This window comes from Haemorhous mexicanus, chromosome 18, assembly GCF_027477595.1.
Source record: "Haemorhous mexicanus isolate bHaeMex1 chromosome 18, bHaeMex1.pri, whole genome shotgun sequence".
Lineage (NCBI taxonomy): Eukaryota > Metazoa > Chordata > Aves > Passeriformes > Fringillidae > Haemorhous > Haemorhous mexicanus.
This window is the reverse complement of record NC_082358.1, coordinates 10,581,190-10,603,297: the sequence shown is the minus strand read 5'-3', so window position 1 is coordinate 10,603,297 and position 22,108 is coordinate 10,581,190. Positions and strand designations below refer to the sequence as shown.

The following is a 22,108-nucleotide window of genomic DNA, read 5'->3' as shown; positions in this document are numbered from 1 at the left end:
CTCTTTGGGAAAGCTGTTCCTGTCTCCCTGTTCCTGTCCGAGGCTGGCAATGCCGTTCTCTGATCCCTGTTCCTGTACAGGGCTGGCAATGCCGTTCTCTGATCCCTGTTCCTGTACAGGGCTGGCAATGCTGTTCTAGTCTCCCTGATGCTGTCCGAGGCTGGCAATGCCGTTCTTTAATCCCGGTTCTGTCCGAGGCTGGCAATGCTGTTCTTTGATCCCGGTTCTGTCCGAGGCTGGCAATGCCGTTCTTTGATCCCGGTTCTGTCCGAGGCTGGCAATGCCGTTCTTTGATCCCGGTTCTGTCCGAGGCTGGCAATGCCGTTCTCTGATCCCGGTTCTGTCCGAGGCTGGCAATGCCGTTCTTTAATCCCGGTTCTGTCCGAGGCCCGCTCGCTCCGCTCTGCCCGGGCACCGCGGGCGGTGCCGGCTCCCCCGGGCGCGGCGCGGGCGGGCGCAGACTCCGCGCGGGCGGCCGCCAATGGGGCGCGGCAGCGCAGGAAGGGGGCGGGGCGTGCCCGCGTTTCCGTCCCCCCGGTCCCCCCCCCACGTGCCCGGGCATTGTGCGCGCGGGCGGGCGGTCCCGCCGCCACATCCCGGTCCCTTTCGCTTTCCCTTTCTCTTCGCCTTCCCATGGCGGCCTCGTTCACGCTCAGGGCGGAGGAGGACGAGGCGGAGGACGAGGCGAACCTCTGGAAGTACGACTCCACCTGGGAGGGGGAGGAGGAGGAGGAGGACGGCGAAGAGGAGGATGGCGGCGGAGGCGAGGCGGAGGGAGCGGCGGCGGAGGAGCCGGAGGATGCGGGGGAGCCTGCGGGGCAGGGCCGGGCGTGCGGCTGGTGGCACGGCCAGGTGCGTGTGGGGACAGAGCGGGGACAGAGCGGAGCCTGCGGGGCGGGACGGCCTGAGGGGAGCCCTGCCAGTCCTTGCAGCCCTGGCAGCTCCAGCCCCTTGCCGGCCCTTGCCCGTTCTCCGGGCAGAGCTGCTGCTCGCTCGGTGCCGGGCGAGGCTCCGCGGCCCTCGGGGGATCCTTGGCACGGAATTTGTCCTCAGCTTGGTGAAGCAAGTGCCCCTGGAGGAGGAGGAGGGCTTACAGGGGTGCTGTCGCTTCCTGACTCAAGGTCTGTTATGTTGCCATGAGCTGGGGGATGTAATTTTGATTTGGTTTTCCCCACCGCTCCCTATGATGTGGGTACTTTATCCCATAAATACAGGCGGTGCGCGGCACCTGCCTGTTCGCCGCTGCTGATGGCTGCTGGGTTTGACGTTGTGGCATTGATGCTCTTTTAAGTTTTTGGTTGCTGTCCTCAGCTTTGTATGGTGGCCTTCCCAAGGCTCTTTCTTGCCATCAATAAAAATCCGTTACATAACATCTGCTTCTGCTCAGTTTTTAAAATGAGCTGTAACTCTTTATTTCTCGAAGACGTGTTTTATTTCTTAGGGAGCATGTGTAGAGCAACTTTGACAGCCAAAAAACGGTATGCTTTAAAAACTAGAGGTACGTGGGCAGTTTAGAGCAAGCTGCAAAACGCAAACACTTGTGTCTGGTGCCTTAAAATAATATTTATTTGAAATAAAATGAATTTGTTAGTCTTATCTGAAATTTCTGTTAGTTTCAGTGGATTTCAGTCTGACATTGGGTGTCAGTAATTTCTTCTCCAGCATTGCTTTGGTAAATAGAACTTTATCCTTTTCAGTACTTCCTATGCCAGGCAAAACACACTACAGTCCTTTCTGGGAACTCCTCCCCTTTCTGGGAAAGGGAAACCACTGCTTCACTTCGAGTTTCATTTCTGCAGCTCATCCTTATCTTTAGAATATAAATAGGCAGATAAAGCTTTCTAATGAATATACTTTTAAAAGAGCTTGATATTAAACTTTCTTTTTTTCTTTTTCCTTAATGAGCATTGAAATAGAAATAACCACTTTTGAAGGAACAGTAAATTATCTGTGCACATAGATCTGGGAAAGGCCAAAGGTATTTTGGGTGGAATAGCTGTAATTCTAAGAGGAGGAGGCAGAGATTTCCTTTGAAGTTTTTTGCACTGTTGGAGTGCACCCTATCAACTTTTCTTTTGTACGTGGCTGGACTTCACAAGCTTTAATAACTCCAGAACATTCCCATTGTTCTGTTTGAATGTGTTTGTTCTTCAGGTTCTTTGTTTTCCTTAGAACAACTCTGGATGGTGACAAATGTAAAAGCAAGGACCATTTTTTCACTTCAGTGAGTGGACTTTTCCAGCTTTGCCTTACAAAGGAAGATGTTGTTTTCTCTGAGACAGCCCTATAATATTATTCTACATTTTTAAACAGGAGCTCTTCCTCAGTGATGAATGTGTAGTCACCTCTCTCTGGCAGTGCCCAAAAAGTTGTAAAGACACTGAGTGAATGCACAAAGAAGCAGTAAATCTTCTGCTAGCCATTTATGCCTTTGCGGCCTGTCAAAGGCATGGATCAATTTCCCAAACTTGTTCCTTACTTCTGCTTGTTTTACACTAATTCTCATTCTTCTCCCCTCAGCCTGGATGGGTTTCTTTATGCCTGAAGCAGATAATGTCTTTCTTTGGTATTGAGGTTAGAGTTTTTTATTTTTATTTTCACTATGCGCTTTCAAAACAAACTTAAAATTCTGCTTCTGTTTTTGCATTTCACTTGTGTGTGTTCACAGCCTGAAGTTCCTGCAGGTGTGCCTTTCCAGCTCTTTTGCATTCAGTGCCTTCAGCTTCTATGAGTGAGCTTTGAAAACTTTGGGGGTTCTGTTCATTTTAAGACGTTCCCTCTGAGACTGCTGTAACACATGGAGTTCATGATCAGCTGTTTTAATAACAAAGCCATGCTCCTGCCTTCTCCTAAATCTGCATCAACAAAAGATTTCAGTCACTCTTCTGGACTCTTATCTTGTTCCTGTGCCTTGTTCACAATCCACATCCTCCTTGGTTCCAGCAGCTCTCCAGCTGATTTCTCAGCCAGATCCTCTTTCTGTCCCCCTCTCCTGGTTATGTTCTCTGCTTCCCTTGCCTTTCCCACAGCAATGCACATTCTGCCTGGCGTGATGCACATTTGGAGTGTGAAACCCACTCAGTTTGGCTGCGAGACAAAAAGGTGTTGGATTTCTACAGGGAGGTTTCAGCCTTGCTGTTAAGTTTGTGTTTCTTACCTGGAAAGAAAGGCCTTAAGTTTGGTAGAGACCCAGGAACAACACCTGCTTGGAGGAGCAAAGCTGAGTTTTGCTCTCTTTGCTTCCCCATCTTGTTCTCTGGATTGCTGTGCTCCAGGTTGCCTTTTCCCTGGATCTGGCTTCCTTCTGGACAAGCCTTCTACAGCCTCTTACACCATGGCATTACACCTGTCTCTGTACCTTCAATGACTCTTCAGCAAACCACTTCTCTTTCTCAGTGGGACCCAGTCTGCTGTTCTCCTCTCCCACCTGACTGTGTTCAAGGATGTTACTTTAGAACCTTAAATGTAAAGAATTTCTGGGATTATTTGATAATTGGGAACAAAATTGTCATTAATGCCACCTAACTGTCATCAGAGCAACTGAAGGGGTGACTTCATTACAGCAAGGTGTTACAAATGTAGACCAATTCCTGCCTTGGTGACCAGTGTTAGAAAATGATTTTATTTTTCTCTTGGGCATGTGATGTTAAGAAATACCAAATGAGGTTATGAAGTAACCTGGGAGACTTTTTGCTGCTTCTTTCTTCTAAATTTCATTTAATGCTTGTTTTGCAAGATTCTGCACATCTTACCTCCATTTCCCAACTTCCCTGTTCTCTCTGTGAGCTGGCATTGAACCCTCTGGCTGTGCTGTGCTTTGGGTGCCCTCTACTCATGAGCAGTCTTGTTCCTTTTGGTGGTTCTTAATTCACAGAACACTGTAAAATTCTGTCATGGTTTGGGATAAGATGGTTCAGCTCAGCAAGATTAAACCTGTCTTTGTTGCTTGTGAAATGTAACAAAATCGCTTATCACTGAGGTAATCAAATGTATAAATAAATAAAGATGTGTATATTTCAGTTAGAATGCACTTTAAACTAAGGCATACTTGCAACTTCTATTTCCATGAAGTAGTTCAGAGAGGGAAATGAAGCTGTTCTTTGTGAGTTTTGTCTAAATGTGACACTTGGAATGAATCTAGCACATCTGTGATGAGAACCTGGTGCCTATTCATGTGGCACCACAGGTTTTTCTCTGTAGCAATTTGAATTATGCATAAAATACAGTGAATTCAGCTGTAACTAGGTAAATCTGTCTCTTGGCAACTAATAAGGATCCTGTGAGTCACTGCTGTGGGTATTCTCATTTTGTATCTATTTTTTTATTTTCTTAGTGAAGTTTGATTTCAAAATGTTCCAACTAAATGCTTTTTATCAAAGCTCAAATTCCTCACTGCTATCTTGGAGGGGTTTTCAGGTAGGCTTGACATAAAATTTGGTTGCATGGAAAGATGGGTAATAATGAAATTATGATTGGAAGAGAAGTCCAATAAAATAAATATCTAATGTGACCATGTGGCTCTGGTGCTATCCACTGTCTAAATCAGCAAGGCTGATCTTGAGCATAAAGCAAAGATGAAGAAAACTTCTATTTCAGCAAGGTCTGCAGGGAATGAGAATCTTGAATTCAAGGTATATTTCTGCATCCTAAATTCTACAATTTTAAGGTCTAGCCTCTGTCTTCACTAGGGTTTATAGCAGCTCAGAGACTGTCTTGTTTTAAAACCTTTGAGTTAAGGAAAAAGAATCCCATTTTCATATTTGGGATCTCCAGCTTCTTCTGATCTTGTCCATTAGCAAACCCAAGTGGGACAAAAGATACACATAAAACATAAAAACCTTGATTAATAAGATGAGAAGGAAAAATAAGTATTTTGGTGACAGGAGATGGTGTTATCTTCTCTTGGTTTAAATTTGTCTTCAGGAATGCAGAGACATGATTACAGCACCAGTCTGGTTGGTTTTGAGGGTGCTGGGAGTGCAGATGACGTGCAGGGGAACCTGTGTGAGGTGCTGAATTCAGTCAGGGCATTATATAATGTTATTTTATTTTGCAGAAGGTGATTTTATTCTGAATCTGTGCTCTGTCTCTTCTCTCCAGTGCAGTGGGAGGCGCAACTGGACTGCGGCGAGAGACCTGCAGAGATACAGAAACCATTACCCAGTACGTGCTCCTGGGGCTGCTCCTCACCACTCCTGCCTGCAGGAACTCTTCCTAGATTTGGGAGCACCTTTTTGCCTTTGTTTACAGGCTCAGCACCTTCCAAGGATTCATTTGTGAGGGGGAAGGGATGATGTGCATGTGGGTGCATCAGAAACAAGCTGCTACTTTCCAAAGCACATTTTGAGGATTTAGCTTGAAATGTGTAGGGAATGTGAGGGAAAGCAAGGAGAAGTATTGCCTTTTAAAGAGTTGCTGTTTGTTCATTTCTTGTTCTCATTTCCAGGATTTGAAAGAACCAGAGAATGAGGAGGATGAAGAGATGTGGAACTTAAGCTTTTACAAAAATGAGATTGCTTTTGTGCCCCATGGTGAGTACCTTGTGTGGTGGCTGCTTGATGCCATCTGCTGCAGCTGGTTGATGAAAGAGTAGTTTCATCCATGTGAGACAATAAGAAACCAAACCAAGCAACCAAAACCACCACCCAAACCAATAAAAACCCATCAAGAACTTCAATTTTTAGATATTCCTGCTGTATTTTCTTTAGCATTCTGGTGCTAGGAAACAAAGGGATTTTTCTGGCTGGTTGTCTTGTTGGAGGAGCTAATGCCTGTGTGTAAATATCTGGGTTAGGATAGTGAGCTGTGTGGAATGACTGACTGGGTAACTTTAATTTTAATTGGTGCCACTTCTTGCCTTACCTTTTTCCTTTTCCTTGCAGGTGTCAATATTGAAACTCTGCTCTCATCTTGGGGGGACAAGTATGAAACCCTGGAAGAAAACCATTCCTACATACAGTGGTAAATTGTTTGCATGAACACAGTGCCTCTCTAGTTGTGCCTCTTTTAAGTGTCAGGTGGATCTGTGTTACTGATTTCAGCTTCACACGAGGCCCAGAATTACTTCAGTTAATTGAGATGCACTCCTGAGGAAGGAAAGCACTAGAACTCCTGAAAACAGATTTCTAGAGCAGCTATGGCAATAGATTTCAGTCATTCAATACTTTTATGGGAGGAGTTGACTAGAAAATGACTTCTGTGTCCCTAAGGATGGCAGTTCTCCAAGAGCTGCCTGTGATACCGCAAATTTTGGAATCTGGTTTGGTTTTAACAAGTTGGGTACCCTGGGTTGGATGTCATCTTTGCTCATCTGACCTGAAAATTCCTTTCTCTTCAGGCTGTTCCCTTTACGTGAACATGGGATGAACTGGCGTGCCAAGCCACTCACCTGCCAAGAAATCCAGGTATTTATTTTAAGCTTTTGTCTCTTTTTTTCTTTGAGATCTGAAGGGTGTTAGGATTTCCCCTAAATACCTTATCTTTGAAGTCTAGTGTTTTTTTCTGTTGTTTCCTTGGGTTTTTAGTGTGCACAGAGCTCACAGTGAAGCATTTGCCTATCTTGTGTCAGCAATGAAATGCTTAGTGATGTAATCAACCCTTGTTTAGAATTCAGGTGCCACTTAATCTGGTGCAGGTAATTAGGGAATTGCATTTTTTTTTCTAATTGCTGTGTCCTGTTTTCAGGCCTTTAGGAAGTCCAAGGAAGTCATGGACAGGTTTTTACGTGCTTACAAGATCATGCTGGGATTTTATGGAATCAACCTGGTCAACAAAGAAACTGGAGAACTTGAGAGAGCTGAGAATTGGCGTGAACGATTTGAAAACTTGAACAGGTGATTGTGTTGATGCTGTTGAGCATTTACTGCAGCCAGGCACTTATTTGAAGGGGGAGAAAAGTCTAAGCCTAGGAAATAAATTGTTGATAAATGTTTTCTAGTGAAAGTGTTTTTAACTTTTATTCTGTTAAGCTACAAAATAGAAGTCTTTCCATAGGGTTCCCTGATTGTTTATGAAGCACCCTTAATGTGTGTAAAATGCTCTGAGTCTTTTTGTGAAAAGTGCTCTGCAAAGGGGATGTTTTTATATTATTGCAGGTTTTGTGGAGTAAGTAACAACCCTTCCTGGTAATATTAACCTCTTGAAAGGAGTGAGCATAATCACAAAAGAAAAACAACTTGAATTCTGTCAAGGATTAAAATAGGAAAAACCATCTGTGTCTAGCTTAAGTCCTGAGGTTTAGCAGCATCCTTTCATGCCTGTATTCTCACCACTCCAGGCTTACCCTGCAGGCTCTCTGTCAGGGGCAGGACTTGTGTATCTGCCCCAACATGGTGGATTTTACCTACTGGTGGCTGATTCAGAAAGCCAAAACCTTTCCAGGCAGCTGATGGTGGATCCTATCAGCCCAGGGAGGGTTAGGAAGGAGCTGCTGAAAGCAAACAGCTGCAGTGGGTGCCTTAAAAGTAAGCCCATCTGTGCTCCCATTTGCATTGTCAAATAGTCTTTAATGGCTCACAGTAAATGATAAAACATTTTTCAGATGCCCCAGAGGTTCACAGTGACTTGTAAGACTTTCCCTTGACAGCTTTGTTTATCTGTTTCCTCCAGGTTCAGCCACAACAATTTAAGGATTACTCGAATCCTGAAGTGCCTGGGGGAGATGGGATATGAAGACTATCAAGTGCACTTGGTGAAGTTTTTCCTCACAGAAACTCTTGTCAAGGAGACATTACCAAATGTCAAGAGAAGTGCCTTGGATTACTTCCTGTTCACTGTCAGAAGCAAAGAAAAGAGGAGGGAACTCGTCCACTATGCTTGGCAACACTTCAAACCTCAGAGCAGCTTCGTGTGGGGGCCTCGTGACAAACTCCAGAAGTACAGACCCCGCTCTGCCAAGCCACAGCTGCACCAAAGGCCAGAGGATAAACAGGACACTCTGTGTCAAAAATGTGATCCTGTGGAGAAGGATCAGAACCAGTCTTCAGAGGAACAGAAAGCTGGAGATGCTGCAGAGTTGCAGCCTGAAATGAGTGATGAACCTGTAAAGGAGAAGATAAGCAAATGTGTTTTGAAGGGAGGAGATGATGAGGAGGAGAAAGAAGCTTCATTTGCCCAGCTGAAGGAAGAGGATTTAAAAAGTGAAGTTGAAGAAGGGCAGGGTACTGCAGAGAATGATTGCACAAAGGAGAGCAAGAAGAGAAAACTGAATGCAGGTTTGGCAGATGCTAAAGGCGATGGATCATTGAAAAACTCTGCTGATATTGAAAACATTTCCCATAATCTGGGAGAGTGTGCAATTGATGCAGAGATCCCCTCCTCAGAGCCAGTCTCCCAGGCAGAAGAGGATCAGGAAGCTCTGAAGGAAGATGATTCCAGCACCAAAGAGCCGGCGGCGCCGGAGGCCGCGGATGCGGCCGTGAAACGCAGGAAGGTTGATAAAAAAACATCCAGAGGCAAACAAGTGAACTTGGCCATAAACCTGGGCATGGGGCCCTCAGCCTCTGGTGCCAAGGCAAATCCATCTGCTGCTAACGGTGAGGCTGGAAAAGAAAGTGTCAGTGAGGAAAATGCAGCTGTGGAAGTGCCAAGTGAGAAGGGGGATGGTGATGATGCAGATGGTGGGGCTATGAGACCCCCAGCTGCTTCCAGGCCCCCCAGGACTGGCTGCACTGCTCCAGTCAAGGATGGCTGGAAGTCCAGTGAAGATCAAAACTCAGCAGGAGGTGATCAGCACCACTGCAGCAGCAAACTTCTGGGGGGTAAAAGTGAACTAGATGGGGTAGGACAGCAGGAAAAGGTTGAAAAGGCAGGTGAAAAAGGGCAAGCAGAAGACACAGACAAGAAGCAAGCTCCAGAGAGTCATGAGCAGAGCATAGCACCCACTTGTCCTGAAGAAAACAGTGCTGAGGTCCCACCAGAAAAAGATGAAGGCTCTGAGAATGGAGCAGAGCCTGGTGGAGAGCAGGGAGCAGCAGAGTGAGAGCAGCACAGTGAGCACCTTAGCCAGCAGAGATGGCACTGCCCTGTCTGCTGGGAGCCAGCTTTGGTGGCTTGGAGAACTGAACAAACTTTCTTTGGGATGGTCCAGCTGGCCCCTGTCTCACTTTCACTCTTCCATGATTTTTTAGTCATCTCTGGTACACTCACTGAGATCCAGCTCTTGGTTACCATAAAGAGGAAAACTTTATTTACTCATCTTCATGGCCAGGCTGTGTCCTGTTGCTGGGTTTTATCTGATGTTCAGGGCTATCTTGGAGCAACGGGGATTTTTGCACTTTGATTTGATTCTGGTTATGTCCCTACTGAAAGAGAAGAGGAAAACTGATCTGTCTCCTTGTTTCAATTACCTAAGTATTTATTAAAGACACGATTTTTCATGTAAGACAGCATGACCTAATTTGCCAAGCCTTTCTACTGCTGTGTAACTTCTGTTTGTTATTGTGAAAGGCTGTACCTTCCCAGGAGTTTTTTCCTGGCAAAAGTGCTGTTTCTCTAAAAGAGATGATTATATGGATTTCACTTGATGTCAATGTAGTTGCCTCTCCTCCTATAAGGAAAGTAAGTTTGGCTTTAGACTGGGATAAATCTGCTGCCAAAATGTGTCTCTGACCAGTATGAACCTTTGTGTGGAGATTCTGTTCTCTGAGGTGCAAAGTGCTGAATAATTACTTCTCTTTATCCCCACAGAGGTTGCTTTGTAGTTCTTGTTAGAGTTAAGACTACAAATTGCCTACTGGTTTCTAAGAGAAAAAGCTCCAGGTTTTGTATAAAACTGTTTAGAGCTGCTCTTCCCCATGTTTTCCAATCACTTGATAGTCTTCCACAGATTTTTTTTGTCCATGACTGTTTCAGAGGCCCTCGTTTCTCACTTGCCAAAGCAGCACAAATATTTCCCAGTGTATTTTTTTCAGCCTTAGCTGATAATTTGCAGTGGCCTGGGGGGGCTCTTTCCTGCAGGCCCATGGCATGAGGTTTGATGTGTCAGATGCAGCCTGTTTCCTACTTAGGGCAGGGTTGCTTTGCCTTTAATGTTAGACAGCCAGAGCATGTTCCAGTGCAGCATGTCTGGAAACCACTGGGCTTTGTGGGGCAGTTAATTGAAACGTTAATTGGAGAGGCTATGCTTGTCTGGCTCGTTTATTTCCAGCCCTCAAGAATTTACTTTCAAACCTTGCCAGCTCTTTGCCTGCCTCTGTTCCTGACCTCCCTGTCAGCTGTTCTGCCACACTACACAATATTCCACCAGGTCTGAAGGAGCATTAAAACAGTTTAGCACCTTCACTCCTAAAAATTTACAACAGAGGATCTGTTTCATGAATCAGGAAATTGTTTCCAACAGCCTGAAGGTCTGGGTTTGCTGTTTGCTCAGGTTGTTTGGGTTGGTTTTGAGGTTATTTGGTGCTGTTTGGTTTGTGTGGGAGATGGCCAGAGAGCAGATGCAGCAGCTTGTGCAATGTCAGTGTTTTTACTCTCTGCTACAGCTCTTAAGAAGCTTTATCTTTCAAGGAATTTGAGGGGTGATTTGCCTTCCCAGACTGTAGGTTCTGATCCAGCATGCCACATATGTGTGAGGGAATAAAAGTCTGCAAGCTTAATATCTGACGTTCATGGTCACACATGTACTGAAAAAGGGCTTTAATGTTTTTAAAATCTTTCTTCTTAAGAACAGATGGAGGTAAATAGCCAATAAGAGTACACTTAACTACAGATAGAAATACTTGAAGATGTTGAGTGAGAATTCTTTCCTAACAGAATCCTAAGAATTGTTAATTGTGGCTTTTGTACAGATTTATAGTAACTTTCTTATTTAATGAAATTTTCATTGTGAATATGTGCTCAGTTGGGGCATTGATCCCATATCTTGTTATGGTTTTGTGTTTAATGAGATTTCACTCTGATCCCCAGCCTGGAGTGAGTGCTCAAACCAACCCCTTCCCTCTCCTGCCAGGTTTACTTTTGCCTGTAGGTGTGTGTGGTGAGTTCACAAGGTGTTTGCCAGCACTCAGAGCTGTATCACAGAGTCTGTTACGTTAATTTCCCTATTAAAGCATGACTTTAATGCATATCAGTTTCCTTTCATATTTTTTCATCTTTTAAGGTAGGATATGACCATGTATTTACCCACCCACCTGGAGCCATGAGCTGTTGCTTGGTTCCCCCCAACAAGTGGGTGCTCTGCTGGGCTCACCATGGCACACAGCTGCTGTTTCCTCCCTGTGGAGGTGATGCCCAGTCTTCTTCCACCTCTAAAACGTGCCCAGTGAATGTTTTAGAGGAAAAGACCCCCCCATGCTGCTTGTTTAATGATGTGCTTGGAAATCATAGAATTGCAGAATGGTTTGGGTTGGAAAGGACCTCAAAGTTTATCTTGGTCCAGCCTCCCTGCCAAGGCCAGGGACACCTTCCCCTGGACCAGGTTGCTCAAAGCCCCATCCAGCCTGGCTTGGAACACTTCCAGGGATCCAGGGGTATCTGCTTGTTTCAGAATGTTTTGTATTGCTTCTGCAGTTCTTCTCCCACAGGTGTTGTGGTGCTCTGCTGAGCAAACCTGGACTCTGCTTGCAGCATTCCCTGGGGCTCCCGCCCAGCCTGGCTGTGGGAGCTTCAGTTAAGGGTTTTTTCCCCCTCAGGACACAAGAACAGGGGTGGTTTGTGCTAATATTGCCTCTAAGTCATTGTGTCCCCTCAGCTTGCTGCCTGTGGGTGTGGGATGGAGGGTTACTGGAAATGGGGGATGGTCTTAAAGGTGAGCACTCCCAGGGCCCTTCATGTGCTGGCTGTGGACAGGATCCTGCTGCAGCCCCCCAAGCCCTGGCTTGCTCTGGACAAGGTGTGGCTGAGGAATTTGGGTCTCCTTTGCCTTCCCTCCTGCCACCAGCTGGCCTCAGTGTGGAGGTGGAGGCAGAAGCTGTGCAAAGCTGCTCTTCCTCTTTGGGGTTTGGGCTGTCTAATAAAGGATTCCAGTTACTCTGAAGCCATCAGAAGACTTAGAGACACACATTGCCTTTCTGTCCCCACCTGCCTGTTCCACAGAATCTTGTGGGAACTTGGTAGATCTGAGTCCTTGATCCCTCTGCCAAAGCTTTAGGAATCCTGGCTGCTGGGAGCTGGTCACACAAACACTGTGTGCTCCTACAAGCCTCCTGTTGCAAAGGTGCCAAGCTAAAGTCAGGTATTTCACTTCCTCAGATTTGATTTTTCACTTCTTGTGTTCCTAACCAGATGAACTGTGTCATTTCAAGCCTGAGGAATCTGGCCACCATTCCTCTCCACGTCCAAGCCCTGCTTTGGATGAAATTGCCTTTAATCAATAAAGGGGATCATGAAGCTCATTGCAGGAGATGCATCTCCATGAATCTCTTGCCATTTGGGGTCACCAGGCAGGGAACTGTCCTCCTTCCTTACAGCATTTCAAATACTTCTTTGTGCCTTTGAGAATGTTCCTCCTTTTTCCTTGAACTTCTATCTTCTGTCTGTGATTGAGTTTTCTGCCCATCATTCATCACTTCTCATGGAATCAGTGTTCTTCAGATCACCCTAAAAAATCCATTGAAACCAGATGTGAGCAACCTCAGAGCTAACAAAGCACCTCACTAAGCAGTAAGTGCATTTCTCTGTGGTGATCATGCACTGTTACAGGTTTCTTAATGTCCCTGCTGGAGTTAGGTGAAAAATGGAAAATTCACTAAAAAACTCACCCTGTTCCTTTTTGCCTGTCCAGCACAGAGGTGGTGATGGGCTTTGGGAAATATCCTGGGTGAGACCTTAGGAACAGCTTTGTGTTTGCAGCTGGAGTATCCCAGTTTTGCTCTTGTGTCCCTTCTTCCAGTCCAGCCCTTCCAGAGGCTCCTGGAGCAGGAGGCTGGGGCTGCTCAGCAGGGCATGAGTGAGAGCTGCTCTGCTGCCTGCTGCTCCCCCTCCTTCTCCCACCTCCTCTCCTCCAAGCTCGGCCCCTCTCCCTTGCTCCAGCTGGAGCCACAGGTTTATCTGGAGGCGAGGAGTCTCTGCTCTGTAAGCTGAGAGCCAGGAGGAGGAGGAGGGATCTGCTGGACCCCGGAGGAGAAAGGGTTTGGCTGCCTGGAGGAAAGGGAGAGAGGCAGAGCCTGGGCACCATGGCTGGAATCTCTGCTCTTGGGCTCCTCTCCCTGTGTCAGCTCTTGGCCACAGCATCAGCTCAGGTGAGAAACCTCATTTGTGTCTCATGCTCAGGGGAAAGCTTGTAAGGGTAAAAAAGAGTGTGTGTTGTACCTGTGGGGTGAAACGTGCCAATAGGCAGTTATTATTCTGAAGTTCATTACAAATGTGCACCTGGGTTTTACCTGCGTGGGTAGGTGTAAAAACTGCTGCTTTCTGTTTCTGTAGAAGTGGTGTTTTCCCATTCAGAACTGCAATTATGAGAGGGAAAGCCTTGGAAAGGGAAGATCTGTTGATTCAAGAGTTTGCTTTTTCAATGAAGTAACAGATCTCCAGTGAAACTGATCTGATCTGGGTCTTTATCTGAATCAGAATTTCTTGCTCATTCCCTCAATCAATTTTCAGATTTTACACTTTCAGCATGTTTAACCATTGCTCACTTGAGACATGAAGCTGTATTAAACTTCCCTGTCTGGTGTTAATATTATTGTCTGGGGAAGTGACTCCTTAGTGAGTTTTTCATTGTTAGTGAGGAATTTTTGCAGCCTGGCTTGGGAATTCAGAACTCTGCTGTGAGCAGAGCTGCTTCTACAATGAAACCTTTGTTCCCTGAAGCAACAGTAAGCTGCTCTCTGGAGCCCTCTCCACACAGAAGTCATTTATTGGACCTTTCTCTCCTTCCCCCCACCTCAGACCTTTCCAAAATCCCAGATTTTCAGGGGGCACCCTGCTCAGAAAGGAGACTGTCCCTTTCTCCTTCTGTCTTCATTGGTGTCTGCCTGGCTTTGCCATCACCCCATCAGTCTGGGGCTATAAATTCATTATTTCTACCAAGCACTTGGCACTTTTTTCCATGGGCTTTGCATCTCCTCCCCTGCCCAACCCAAAACGTGCCTGTAGTCAGAACAATTTTCTATACAACAAAACCCCTTTGCTGCCCAGTGACCAGTTTGCATTCCCAGTATAGGCCACCAGTAAAAGGAGCTGGGGATGTGCTCACTCAAAAGGGTTTTCCAAAGAGCCTTGCACTGCTCTGGAGCAACTCTGAGCCCACCCAGGCTGGCAGGGGGTGCAGACTTTGTGTTAAGCTGTAGGATTTTGCCAGTGATTTCTGATCTACCCCATGTGTTCCTTCTGATGGAAAAACAAGCTCTTGTCTCTCACTTCTCCCCAGTCCCTTCCAAGAATTGGACCACAAGGCCCTCCTGGACCACCAGGACCCCCTGGACCATCTGGCAAGGACGGCATCGATGTGAGTGGCACAGGGCAGGGCTGGCTGGGGCCAGGGGTGGGCAGAGAAGCTGCTCCTGCTCTCCAGATCCTCTGGGCATCCCTGGGGGATGGACCTGCAAAATCCCTGTCCTGTTCTGCAGGAGGCTGAACAGCCAGTGGGGGTGCTGAGCAGGTTCTTGGCAGGATCAATCCCCTGTCCCCAGGGAGAGCTCAGGGGTTTGTGACCCTGCTTGCAGAGTAGAATATTTCTCTTTTTGTGCAGGGGTGAGTGCAGGGGTGTGATGTGTGTGGGGTCAGTGCATGTTCAGCTGTTCAAAGACAGATTTATGTGATGCTTCAGAGCATCTACATTTATAGAGGAGCTACAAGAGACTCAAAAGTGCAGCACTGGACACTGCATTTGTCTTATTAGTTTATTTCAATATTGTCATCATGGTTATCTCTCACTTTGGCACGGCATGTGTCAGGATTTGGCTCTTGTGTTGCCAGACATGAGTTTGTAGTGGCCCAAAAGGCAAATAAAATGAAGAGCCTTTGTTTCATCAGGCAGCTCCTTACACCTCCTGCAGAGGGAGAAGACAACATAACCCAGGACTTAATGGAGGAGAAAATCTTGTTCTGTTACTTTTAATTGGTGTTTCCATAGAAATTAAAAATGCTTCTGTGCATCTGTTGGATAAGGACTGAATTGTGTCCTGTAGTTGGCAGTGGATAAAATGAGCATCAGATGGACCTTCAGCAAGACCACATCAAATGCAAAATCTGGGTTCCTGCTTGGATTTCCAGTTTGAGCAGCTCTTGTCTCTCTGAGCTGCCTATGGAATAGTGCAGGGGTTTTTAAAGCTCATCTGAAGTGCATTTATTGGAACTGGGCCCTTAAGCAACCTTGAAAAAATCTATTCATTCCATGCAGGTCATTTTCTTTTGAATAAGGAGGTTAAAAAAACAAAATGTCTGAGTTCCCTGGTACATGGTGAACAAGGAGTGTTTGTGCCTGCAGTGGGGAGCGTTCCCTGCAGCTCCCTGGGCCAGGCTGGGCTGAAGAGAGAACCTCATTGATTTCCAGCTGCTCCCTCTGAGTGTCCTTTTGGCTAAAGGAGTCTGTATTCCTGGGAATCTCCCTCTGGTTTTGTGGTGAGAGACGTTCAGTGCTGGCACCTCAGCAGCTTCCAGCTGCTTTTTGTGGTGTCACAAAAGGCTTCAGGGGACACCCAGAAGAGGGCAAAGGACACTGGTTCCCCTTTGCAGCAGTGGAGTCCCTGCAGCAGGGCTGGCTGTGATCCACTGTGAAAGCAAAAAGAAGAGTTTGGGAAGGATGAAGCCCTTCAGACTTCAAGTTTCAACTTCTGGGGAGAGAAAATGGAAAGAAACCCCATAGCTGTTCAGTTCCTGCTTTCTACAGGACATTTAACTCTGGAACAGCACCAGCATGGCCTCTGATTGCTCTTGGAGACAGGAGCCCAGGGAGGTGTCAGTCGTGTGGACCTACACCCCTTTATCCACAACTAAGAGCTTTGGAAGGCTCCCCGTGGGACAGGCTCAAATAACAACCTCCAATTAATGAAGAACTTAGTCCTACTAAATCAAAAGGCTGGGTGAAGTGTTTGAGGTGCAAATCCTGCAGTCCCAGCTTCAGCCTGGAATTTTGGCTACACAGAAATAATCTCTAATTTGAACTTGAAGCCCATCCCTCATATGGATAGAGGTTGTCAGGTCCCTGTTCAGGTGAGATGGCTTGGCTGTCCAGGGAAGGTTCCAGGATGGCTCCTGCTCCTCAACAGGACATGGAGTCCTTTCAGGAGTTGCACAGGAGGAGATGCTGGGCTGTGGCTGGTGTTGGGCAGAGTCACACAGCCTCCCTGCTTATGAGCTGTCCTTTTTTTGTCAGTACAATCCAAAAAATGATGGTAAATAAAATTCAGCACTGTTCTACATTTTCCTAGTGCTGCATGGGGAGGGTCATGTGGATTCTGAGTGGCAGTGTCAATTATGCCACTGCAGAGTGAAACCATTATTTTATTTTTCTTTTGGTGCTGAGACTTTTTTCTTAAATTGCAATTGAAAATTTTCTGCTCTGTATTCCTGAACTCTGTAAGCCACTCCAGCCAGGTCAGTGTGACAGATGACTTTGGATGAAAGTGGTGTGGAAGTGCTGCTGAGGTGTTCAGCAGTCTCCTGCCATCAGCTGTGAGCACTGAGAGGTGCAGAGCATGCAGCTGAATTATTCAGGATATCTCCTTGGATGAACTCCATCAGCACAATTTCTCAAAGGTCCAGCTTTCATCCCTGCCTTTCAGGGGGAGCTGAAACATTAAGTCCCTCTGAAATATTTTATAATTAAAGCCTTTAACAAGCTTCTCGTTTCATACCCAGTAACAAGCAAAATCCCTCTCTCCCAAGACTAGAAACAGCATGCTTTGATGGAAAGAATTAGTGACAAGTTCCTGTGAATTATTTCTGGAGATGTAATTCCCTAAATTGCTAATAAGCAATTGTCACTTTTCAAAAATCAAGATTTTTTTTTTTCCCCTTTGCTTTCTGTCTCCTGCCTTGACTTGCTGAGAAGGAGTAAACTTCCACAAAGCACCAGGAGAGCATTTCCTCTTGCTGACAGCCCTTGCTCTAATTCCCAGTGACCTGGCATTGGGGGTGCTTACCCTGATTAGGCTTTGGATTCAGTCTCTGAAGTTCTGGTGCTCCTGCAGAGTCCTGCAGGGCTCCACCACAGGATCAAGCTTTCAGATGGTCCCCAGCTGCCTTTGCTGGTGCTGTGACCTCCCTGTGCAGATTCCCACCACAGAGGAAAGGAAAAATGCAAGGGGCTGGCAATCCCAGGTGCTGGAGGAGGGAGCAAACCACCCCTAGAGCCACTTCCAGCTGCCTTTTCATTTCCAAAGAACTGCTCCTTTCATTTCCTGGGCAGGGACCCGTCCCCAGCCCGCTATGGTAACTATTTATGGAAAAGCTGTGGGCAAAGGACACTGAAGGAGTTGCTTCAGCAAGTCAGAGCATAAAGATGCCTCTGTTCAGGAACCATCTGGTCAGTCAGTGTGCAGGACATAAATCCTGAGCAGCTCCAGGCTGGAGGGATTTGCCCCCAGCCCTCCCAGTAAACATAGAAAGGTGCTGTAAAGGTGCTCTGCATACACCTCCTGCCTCCTAGCAGCCCCATGGTGGGAGGGATGGTGTTATTTCCAGCCTTGCTCTGTTGATATCCACCCTTCTTCCACAGAGATCTTTTCCTTCCAGGGTTGCCCCTTCCCTTCTGCTCACCCACAGTAGCTCTCACAATCTTCAGTGCACTTACCCTGCAGCCAGGAGGGCAGGTACCCTCTGGGCTGGGACACAAAGTGGTTTTCTGTGGGATGAGTTGGAAACCAAGCTCCAGTCAAGCTTCCTCCTGTTCACAAATGTTTGCTTCTTTTGGGGCCTAACAATGAAATGCAAATCTTTGTCTGGAGTCCACACACACTCTCATGAATGGCATTACAACTGGCTGAGCTGGAAGAAGTGATTCAAGACTTACAAAATGTTGTCTCACAAGCACCTTTAATGCTGCTCTTAAAAGTTTCTTTTTATTACAATAGAGAAAAAATAGAGTGCTTTTGAAATATTGTATGAAAATTGTGTTTAATGCAGATGGTGCAATTGGATTAGGTGGAAATCAGTTGGGGGCTGTGCTTGTTTGCTTTCCCTGTCCAGGTTTAGTCATATGAAGAAAATCATTGTAGACAGCTTGTTCATTCTGCACTTTGTGGTATAATCCCCAGCTCCTGGCAGTACCACAGCTCCATGCTGTGCCCTGGAAAGCTGGAGTTGATCCCTGTATCACCAGGAAGATGTTTGGAAGCTGTGACACCCATCCAGCTTGCCCCACTGGCAGCCAATCCCAAGTGCAAATAAATTCTAACCATGTCTGGAAGGAGTGGAATGTTCTGGGGCACTGTTCAGGAGCAGTGGCTCTCTCTGGGGGGCTGGGGATGTGGATCCCCCAAATCTGCTACTGCAGGTGTTGGAAAAGGCTATGCAGGCTCATCCTGCTTAGGGGGCAGCAGGGTTTAGAGCATCAGCTCATGAGACTGAGCCAGGTAGATATTGGAGTGGGCACGAGGAGAAGTTTGGGAGCACCCTTGTTGGAAAAAGTCAGCAAAGATTCAGCACTAACACTTTTTCCTCTTTCCTCTAGGGAGAGCCAGGCCCTCCTGGTTTGCCAGGCCCACCAGTAAGTATTTCCTGCTTGGTATTTTCTTGTCCCTCCTTTCCAGAGGACACAGGACATGAGCTGGCACTTACAGCCTCATTTTCCTCTTCATCTGCCACAGAATGCCCAGGAGTGGGGATGCTCAGGGGACAAACACATTCCCCTGCTCTGTTGCTATCAGTGAAACAGAATGAAAGTTAAATTAATGAATGAGATCAGTGAGACAAAGCTGGTGCATCACCTGTGTGGGGACAGGTGTCATGGCACCAAGCCAAATTACATGGTCATTTTTGGCACTGCTCTGAGTCTGCTTCAGCCCCTCAGCCTGCCAAGGGGTGCTCAACCCTGTACCAGAGAGAGCCCTTTGCTTTGGGAATGAGCCAAAGCACTGAAATTTAGGATTTGGATATGGATTCATAGCAAGATTCACCTCTCTTTTTGGGATTCTGCCATGTTGCACGGTGTAGGATTAACACATCAACAAATGAGCTTCCATCCTGGCATCCTTGCCGTGTTTCTCCTGTTATTTTGTTATAATAATTGACTGTTTACTCATGTAGGGGCCAAAAGGTGCACCAGGGAAGCCTGGAGCTGCAGGTGAAGCTGGATTGCCTGGCCTTCCTGGAGTGGATGTGAGTATTTTGTCATCTTTTCTTAGGATTTTTGAGCCTTTCACCCAGGCAGGAGAGTTTTCCTGATGTGTGTCAACTTCTCTGTGCCTGCTGGAGAAGGAATGGGAGTCCTGGACCTACATCTGTGTCTTGTATGTCAGGAAAAATTGAAGGAGAAGCAATTCTGGGCTGAATTAAGGAATGTGAGAACAATTTTGAGATGTGTTGCTGACAGGATGGCACTCTGTTGATCTTTTGGGTTTTTCTTACAGGGTTTAACAGGAACTGATGGCCCCCCTGGCCCAAATGGGCCTCCAGGAGACCGTGTGAGTACCTCATTGGATCCACGTCCCTTTGAATGGTCATTGTCACTGAGTGTGGGGATGGCTTTCACATTCTGCTGTAAATTGGTGATGTTCAAGTGCTGATTCTGATGTAAACCCTTGCAGAATATTGGATCCTTGAAATGCACCCCAGGTGGCTTTTCATTAAGCAGGGCATGAAATCCACCTTTCTTTCACAGGGCTTTGAACCTCCTTGGGTTGCCTCAGTGGTGGCTGTGCTGGGGATATTTTCAAGTATCCAAAAAGTTTCTTGAAGCAGACAACAGACTCAATGGTGAAGTTTATCAAAATGAAGTTATTTTGGCCTTTATTTGCAGTCAGAGTTGGCAGATCTGTGTTGTTTATAATTAATGCTACTGTGTATTAATTGTTTGCACTTTTGCCTTTCATTATTTCTGGAACTGTCCATATGGTTGCATTATTAGTTGCTATAGTGTTCCCCAGCCAGCCTAGCAAGAAATGAGTTTTTTCTGCGTATTCTATCTCTGCTGAGGGGCACCACAGGGACAGAGAAACAACTGCCAGAGATGATACAGATGTCCTTCAGATCATCCACAGTCATCACCCCTCTTGGGCCTCCCTGTGACATTAAGGAATGATCACTAATGAGCCACTCAGCACAGATTGTGATCCAGCATGGCTGTTCTCCTGTCTCCCAGATGGGAATATAAGGCTTGTGTCCACAGCTGGCTTGCTGGCCTCCTGGACTCAGGGCTGCAGTCATGGGCTGGATTTCTGTCCCCTGTTCAATATATCCCAATAATCCACTTGTTGGCCCAAGGACTTACTGAAATCTAAAAAATCTGTGAGTTATTTTAGGGGATGAGCAGCACAGCCATGTATTTGTGATATTTTCTTCTTCCTTTCCCATGTGACAGGCAAAGTCTGCGTGGCCACTGGCAAAGTTGGGTGACAGGACCCAAATATCCTGGTCACAGCTCCAAGCCTCTGTCCATCACCACCCCCCTAAACCCCACTCCTTTTCTGTCCCTTGTGCCCATTTTTCTCCCCAGAGATGCAGGCCTGCCAGATCCTGGCCACTCTCAGACATTCTGTGGCAAGAGCCCAGCAGCACCTGGCAGCAGATCCCTGCCTTTTAAAGGGGGGAAGATGGACCACCTGTGCAAGGCTGTGAGCAGTGCTGGGCCCTGTTTGGGGCTGGGTGGCAGTGCCATGCCCACGTTAGCACACAGTTCCTGCCCTGCAGGGTAATTGAGCAGATGAGTTTTGGGCACAGGAATTCCCCTCTGGCTGCCCCAGACAGACAGACAGACAGACACACTCGGGTTTGCTGGGCTCTCCCCTTCCTTGTAACTCAGTCTGGCAGCATGGGACAGACCTGGGACCCCCCCTCATTTATGGGAGCTTTTCAAGGTCACTGGTCCATCTGGGAAATTGTTTTAATTGGTCTGATAAAATCCTGGGGAAAGGGAAGACCTCTGAAAGCTTTAGCACTCTAAGTGGACAGCACTGTTAGCCTGACTTGCTTTTTTTCTCCCTGTCTTGTGGAACACATCTCAGTCTTGCAGGACTCACAGAAATAAGCTGTTTGCTTATTGCTGTGGGTTTGAATTCGTGCTTAACACTCTGATTTCTTCCAAATAAGCCTAGTTTTTTGAACTGGTGTGTCTGAGAGCAAAGCTGTTTAGCATAGGGAAGTGAGCTCATGGAAGCCAGTTTTCAGTAATGATTTATTGCCAAACATTTCCGAAAAGATTTTTGTCTAAAATATCTCCTGCTGCTCTCAGAATCCATTAGCTTTTCTCCTGCTTCTGCTTAAAGACTGATTAGATCAAGTCTACTTGCTTTTCAATTTTAACACCCCTTTATTTTTAGCTGGAGTTGAGCTGGGTCCTGACTCCCATGTTAGACACTGGGGTCCTTCATTGGAAAGTTCTCAAAGGCCATTTGGAAGTTTGCTGCTTTCCAGTGAAAGCAATAAGGAAAACATAATTATTCACTTCTGTTTATGAATGTCATAATAATCAAGTGTTTCTACTCTCCATAGCTGTCTATTCACAGGGTAAATTGCTACAAAATGAAAAATAATGGTGATAGTGTTTTCTAATCAAAAGAGAAAGAACATTGTTACCAGGAGAATGAGTTGAGTCAATGTTATTAAAATTGAGATGTAAATTAGAGTCTTTCCTTTGCCTTAATGCAGTAGCATCAGCTCATTCAGGGATTTCACAATCTCTTACCTTACCAGGAATGTTCACTGCTGCATTCTGCTCCTTGCACCCTCCAAGGTGTCAGAACTAGGGAGCAAAGGGCCAAAGTTTGGCATTTTGGGTGCTCTGCCATCTTTCTGGCCCGTTGGATAAAGCAGAAAGGGGTGATGCAGCTGCTTTCAGAACCAGGGTGCAAGTGAGGAGGTGCCAGGAATTCAATGTTTTCCTTGCAGGAGGAATCCCAGCTGGTCCCTTAAAGCCAGCAGCAGTTGTGAGGATTTTTAGCCTGCAGATAAAAGTGACTGGGGGCAGAGCAGGGTAACCTGCAGCAGGAGAAATGAATGAGCTGACATTCACAGCACAGCTGATTTTTATTGGGTTACAGTCCTCTGCTCACAAGACCACTCCTAGCAA

The 22,108-nt window shown here is 46.4% G+C and overlaps 2 protein-coding genes across 4 annotated transcripts in view; both read left to right on the top strand.

Annotated features, from left to right (window-relative positions):
• Positions 1 to 537: 537 nt before the first annotated feature.
• On the top strand, positions 538 to 11,063 carry OGFR (opioid growth factor receptor). 3 transcript variants are annotated; one of them, XM_059862341.1, is made up of 7 exons: positions 538 to 852; positions 5,101 to 5,163; positions 5,447 to 5,531; positions 5,883 to 5,961; positions 6,338 to 6,404; positions 6,685 to 6,833; positions 7,609 to 11,063. In XM_059862341.1, the coding sequence occupies exons 1-7, from the start codon at positions 634 to 636 to the stop codon at positions 8,978 to 8,980; spliced, it is 2,034 nt and encodes a 677-aa protein (XP_059718324.1). In that variant the 5' UTR covers positions 538 to 633; the 3' UTR covers positions 8,981 to 11,063. The 3 variants fall into 3 exon arrangements, with proteins under 3 accessions (XP_059718324.1, XP_059718325.1, XP_059718326.1); XM_059862342.1 differs by lacking the exon at positions 538 to 852 and adding an exon at positions 920 to 2,224; XM_059862343.1 differs by lacking the exon at positions 538 to 852 and adding an exon at positions 2,298 to 2,574.
• A 671-nt stretch (positions 11,064 to 11,734) lies between these two features.
• COL9A3 (collagen type IX alpha 3 chain) overlaps positions 11,735 to 22,108 on the top strand; it is a 34,890-nt gene continuing 24,516 nt past the window's right edge. The window contains exons 1-5 of the mRNA XM_059863025.1: positions 11,735 to 11,830; positions 14,309 to 14,386; positions 18,554 to 18,589; positions 19,129 to 19,200; positions 19,452 to 19,505. Of these exons, the coding sequence (XP_059719008.1) occupies positions 11,735 to 11,830; positions 14,309 to 14,386; positions 18,554 to 18,589; positions 19,129 to 19,200; positions 19,452 to 19,505 (336 nt within the window). The remainder of the gene's footprint in view (positions 11,831 to 14,308; positions 14,387 to 18,553; positions 18,590 to 19,128; positions 19,201 to 19,451; positions 19,506 to 22,108) is intronic.